Raw genomic sequence first — 5,872 nt, 5'->3', positions numbered from 1 at the left:
GAGAGGGCACTACGGTTGAGAAACAGCATCTATTAATAGCAAGATCAGTGGACAATTCCAAGGGGGGCGATCGGGGCGTTCGCCCCCCCCTAGCAGGGGCTGGCTGCCGGCAGCTGCACACTATGTGCAGGTTCGTTCGGCAAAGACAGGCAGGGAGATTGTGCTGCCCGGCCGCTCTGAAAACAAAATCAGAGCGGCCGGGCAGCACACTGTCCCTGCCTGTCTCTGCCGAACGGACCTGCACATATTTCAGTTCAATCACAATTATTTGGCAAAAATGTTGAAAATAATGGTGTAACTAACATTTGTTTTTCTGACATGGGAAACATAAATGATGTATTGAGTATATAGCTAAATTCATGTGTAAAACCGCAAGAACAACGATATTGTAAATCTACTTTACTTTGATTATTCATCAACTACCAGTTAGATATATATTCAATACTGTTTATTTAACAAATAGTTATTTTAATCCTGCATTATTTTAGGCAACTTGTATGTCTATAACTGTTGTGGTACTACAAGTCACAGTACATTATTCTGCATGATGTCTCTTTATGTATTAGCTGTGTCCGACAGTATAACTGAGTCTATACATATAATGTGAGTGACAAGCTCAGCCTCACCCTGTGTGGAGAATGTGAAACACACCCACTGGTGTCTGAGTGTCAGAGACTCTCGGTTTCATTTCTCTCTTCTGCTGTCAGCGATGGCGTCTGCTGATCTGAGACAGGAGCTGGACTGTTCCATCTGTCTGAACATTTATACAGATCCTGTAACACTGAGATGTGGACACAACTTCTGCTGGGTTTGTATTGATCGTGTGCTGGATACACAGGAGGGGTCTGGAGTTTATATCTGTCCTGAATGCAGAGCAGAGTGTCAGGAGCGTCCTGCACTGCAGAGGAACATAACTCTGTGTAACATAGTGGGGAGTTTACTGTCTACTCACCCAGATCAGGAGGAGACTGGGATCTTCTGCACTTACTGTGTGGACTCTCCTGTACCTGCTGCTAAATCCTGTCTACATTGTGAAGCTTCTCTATGTGATAAACATCTGAGAGTACACAGCAAGTCAGCAGAACACGTCTTATCTGATCCCACCACTTCCCTGGGGAACAGGAAATGCTCCGTCCATAAGAAGATCCTGGAGTATTACTGCACTAAGGACGCTGCCTGTATCTGTGTGTCCTGCTGTCTGATCGGGGAACACAGAGGACATCAGATGCAGTCACTGGATGAGGCCTCTGAGAAGAAGAAGGAGAAACTGAGAAATGTTCTGCAGAAACTGAGCACAAAGAGAGAGGAGACTGAGAAAAGAGTCCAGAGTCTGCAGGAGCGCAAGAGAGAAGATCAGGAAAAAGCAGCTGGTGTAACAGAGGGAGTCACTGTCCTGTTTAGAGACATCCGGAGACAGCTGGAAGACCTAGAGAAGAGAGTCCTGAGTGAGATCTCCAGGCAGGAAGAGAGTGTTTCACTCTCAGTCTCTGATCTGATCCAGCAGCTGAAAATAAAGAAGGACGAGCTGTCCAGGAAGATGCATCACATTGAGGAGCTGTGTAACATGTCTGATCCAGTGACTGTCTTACAGGAACCAGACACAGGTGACTTGTGTGATACTGAGGACAGAGAGAGACATGATGACCGGGTCCATGGTGTAGGAGATCTGGATGTGGGTCTCATCTCAGAGAAATTACACACATTATCTGATATAACAACAGGTATAAATATTGGGATCTATGTGCAGGATCTTACAGACATATTACTGGATGTGCACACAGCTGGTAATAATATACATATATCAGGTGATAGGAAAACTGCATCCTGGTCAAATATAAACCAGAAACGTCCAGAAACACCAGAGAGATTTGAGTATGATCAGGTAATAAGCACCGGGAGATTGTCCTCTGGGCAACATTACTGGGAAGTGGATGTCAGTAAATCATGGACCTGGAGGGTAGGGATGTGTTATCCCAGTATAGACAGGAGAGAAGATCAGTCATACATTGGAAATAATAAAAATTCCTGGTGTTTGAGGAGGTATAATAATCAGTATTCAGTGATACATGACAGTAAATGGATCCGGTTACCTGACAATATTCCCTGTGATTTAGTGAGGATATATCTGGATTATGAGGCTGGACAAATGTCCTTTTATTCTCTGTGTGACCCGATCAGACACTTACACACCGTCAATGACACCTTCACTGAGCCCCTTCATGCTGCATTATGGGTAGGGGGAGGTTGTATAAAGATATCTGGGGGAGTCAGGAAATGGGAGAAATGAGCATGAGAAATCTGCCTAGAGACTGGTGATTGGTAAAACACTTCAACTAATAGAATTAAGCGGTGGGTGGAGTTACAGCTGAGCCCCTCCTCCTGTGTAACCAGATGACCAGTGTGTCTGGATTTGTTCCCTTGTTGGTGTTGTCGAAGTCAGATAATTGGATATGAAGTTATGCGAATAGCACGCTACGGCGTGGAGTAGCGTAACTAACCGCAACACGTGGCAAACACTTATACACACACATATACACTTGTAATTGGCTCACAGCTAAAAGTAGAAACAGATGTAGCACTCCCTGGGCGCATAGAATAGAATGGAATGGTCAAGATATAGTAAATACAATTTTATTAGAAATAACAGTACAATTGGGTTGCAACCCTAATAAATCACATGCAAAAAACATACTTGTGTGGGTACCAATATACAAAATTGGAGCAGTATTAAAGCACAGCAGGGGGTAAGAATATGTCACATAATGCAAGATGGGAATTGCTATATGCAGTCCACTAAAACCACAGATGGAACAGTCTTTGCTGGGGCTAATGAAGCCCACTAGATATATTGAGCAGCGAGAAAGTCAATTCCTGTGAGGTAAGTGGTCTATTGCAGATTCTCCTTAATCGTATGCCAATGTCAATATGGTCCAACGGAGAAGACCAGGTGTGGGCTGGTAATTGAGGACTTACCCTCGTGTGAATGAGGCTAGCGATGCCTTCCAGGGCTCCACAGATGCTCCTGCCTGTCTGCAACTGTGACTAGTGCCGTGAAAGCGTCTAAGCCGTCCTGCTGTTTGGCTTATGCGGAAGTTGCAGTCAGTCTGGGAAAGTGTATTGCGCATGTATCTGAAAAGTCCTATCGCTTCTTTCCATAAGCAGAGGTAAGATGCAGTATAAAGTGTCCCTCTGGGGGATATAGTAGCTGTAATGTGCGGGTTACACCAACGCGTTTTGCCCTGCGGCTTCTTCAGGGATTAAAGATTAATTATTTAATCCCATATCTTGCATTATGTGACATTCTTACCCCCTGCTGTGCTTTAATACTGCTCCAATTTTGTATATTGGTACCCTCACAAGTGTGTATTTAGCATGTGATTGATTAGGGTTGCAACCCAATTGTACTGTTATTTCTAATAAAACTGTATTTACTATATCTTGCCCATTCCATTCTATTCGCCCAGGGAGTGCTACATCTGTTTCTACACATCAAGGGCTGAGCTATATCTTTACTCCCCTACTCCCAGTGGCTGTAACCTACTAACTACCATATATAGGGAGCTCTGAATTTACATCTTTACCACATGTAGTTGCAACACAGTCTTTAAGTAGAACGTAGCAGAGTTTATGTGCAAATATTATAATGTTATATACATGTTAGTGAGATCTAAGGTTCAGGTCACAGGAAACACATCATGTCTGGTATCATTCTTATCCCCTATTTATACGCAGACGTCCGGTTCAATCGCTGAACTGATCGCACCTCGCGTATGCTAGATATGGATTGTAGGGAATAAATGGTTACAATGATATTGTCTGTGTAATGCAAATAGACCAGTTTAAACAGGTTCTTGGCGGGAAGAGTGGAATGCATCTCCAGGAGAGTTGACCCCCACCTTTGGATGTGATCTTTTGAACTGGCCAATGGCCTGCATTACACTGGACCCTCCTGAAGCCTGAACCTATGGAAGCATGCCAACTCATCTGTATGGTTTTCACTGTACCACTAACTGTATATAAGCAGGGGTCCTGGGACCAGTGTTCAGTCTTTTTGACCACAGACTTCCGGATTAAATGCTGTATACTGGATCCAGGGCGCCTGCTAAATAATTGCTGTGCTTATTTTATTCTGACTTGTTATTCTGCTACTTTTGGCTATTAAATCACATTGTGCTTCGGAACCACATCACTGGAAGTGGACAATCGTTATTGGATAGCAACTAGACGGTCATAACAGGGTGTTAGAAACTTTCATTATAAATATATGTATGTGGGATTTCTCCATCTCTGGTTCACCGATAGCTGTGATTGGCTGCAATAACCGTCTGGCAATCATATACCCTAGTACTCTACTCCGTGCTGAACTTGCTCCTATAGGCTGTGATGTATGTAAGTGGTGAATGGGGTGTGGTCAATGTATAGCTCCACCCACTTGAAATTGTAGTTTAAGACTGATTCTTACATAATACATGACTGATAGGAGTACAACTCCCAGCATTATAATATTTAGTAACTTGAGACTTGTCAGAATCAATAAGCAGAATTATTATTTTAATTATAAACATGCCTGTTAGTCCTCTCTTTATACCACCTTCATTTACCAGTGTAAAAGAAATTATGATCTTTTTAATTACGCAATGTATAGCTTGCATAGAAATAGTTAATGTAGAAGCCAATTAGTTAAAAATGACTGAGGTACAGACCTTCATAGCTAAAGGAGTTCCAATTAGATTACCAATCTGTGTGTCAAGGGTGAGAGGGTTTCCTTTGAAACCCCTATAAAATACCTCATCTATAGAGATAAGAACACAAGATAAGTCTGGAGATACAGAGTTAGATATCTTTGTACAATTGATTGAAGCTCATAACTACAATGTAAAGGATAGTGGTAATTATTATACTATGTAACCACAAGAGGGTATGCTGTTTTCTATATAAATATTAGTATACCAGTTTCAGTAAAACAGAACGGATTATGTATACCTGAACTCAGAAGGGATTTTACATGTGGCAAAAGGTCTATTGCCGTTAACACCAGATATTCTCAGCATAACAAAGCTTTAAAATGGATTAACACACCTCCTAATATTGAGATATGCAGAATCAGGACAAAATAAACCACACCCCTGATATGTCCAAGACCCGCCTAGATCCTCTCCCAAACATCCTATTTTCCTTTAAACTCCACCCCTTTCATATAAGACCCGCCTCTTCTGAGGTCTGGACAGTTGGGAAGTATGTATTAAGAACATTATAAGTATCTCTCACTACAACACCAGTGTTTTATACTTTATACAGGCAACAAAGTGGGAGCATTGTACATATATAAGGGGATATTATGTACACTGTGCTGGATGTTGTCAGTATATACATAAGTGCAAGTAAATGTTACATTAATAATTAATATGTACACAGACTGACAGCACCATTGTGCAGAGTGTTGTAGGGAGACTGAGGCTGAGTGTGGCAGATGTTAGATAAAATTTACTAGAAAATGTATGTAACCAAAAATTACTGACAAGTAACAATGTGTTATACAGTAAATGATCCATAGGGTCTGAGCTCTTTCAAACAAAAAATTATTTGTGTTTTTTGAAGTTAAATGATCAATTTAAGGACACAAATGGAAGACGAGTCTGAAGGAGGGTTCCTCAATTTTCTTTTTTGCAAGTATCCTCTAAATGTGTAAATGCATCAATAAAAAAATGTTCTGTTTATTACACTGAAGTTCCTCTTTTTTCTATCTGAAATGTCCCTTACTGTTGATGTTGAAGAACAATGTATGAATATGATTTAGAACTGTAGACTGGATACTATTAGGGTGTTGCGTTCACCCCCAATGTATACTTGGTAAGCGCCTTGTTCCATTATT

The 5,872-nt window shown here is 41.5% G+C and overlaps 1 protein-coding gene across 1 annotated transcript; it reads left to right on the top strand.

The window, feature by feature from the left end:
- Positions 1-659: 659 nt before the first annotated feature.
- Positions 660-4,186, top strand: LOC142153176 (E3 ubiquitin/ISG15 ligase TRIM25-like). The gene has a single exon (XM_075210510.1). The coding sequence runs from the start codon at positions 710-712 to the stop codon at positions 2,285-2,287; it is 1,578 nt and encodes a 525-aa protein (XP_075066611.1). The 5' UTR covers positions 660-709; the 3' UTR covers positions 2,288-4,186.
- Positions 4,187-5,872: the final 1,686 nt, after the last annotated feature.

The sequence above is a fragment of the Mixophyes fleayi genome, chromosome 4 (genome assembly GCF_038048845.1).
Source record: "Mixophyes fleayi isolate aMixFle1 chromosome 4, aMixFle1.hap1, whole genome shotgun sequence".
In the NCBI taxonomy this organism is placed as follows: domain Eukaryota; kingdom Metazoa; phylum Chordata; class Amphibia; order Anura; family Limnodynastidae; genus Mixophyes; species Mixophyes fleayi.
The sequence above is the reverse complement of the archived record's forward strand: the minus strand, read 5'-3'. Positions and strand labels throughout refer to the sequence as shown.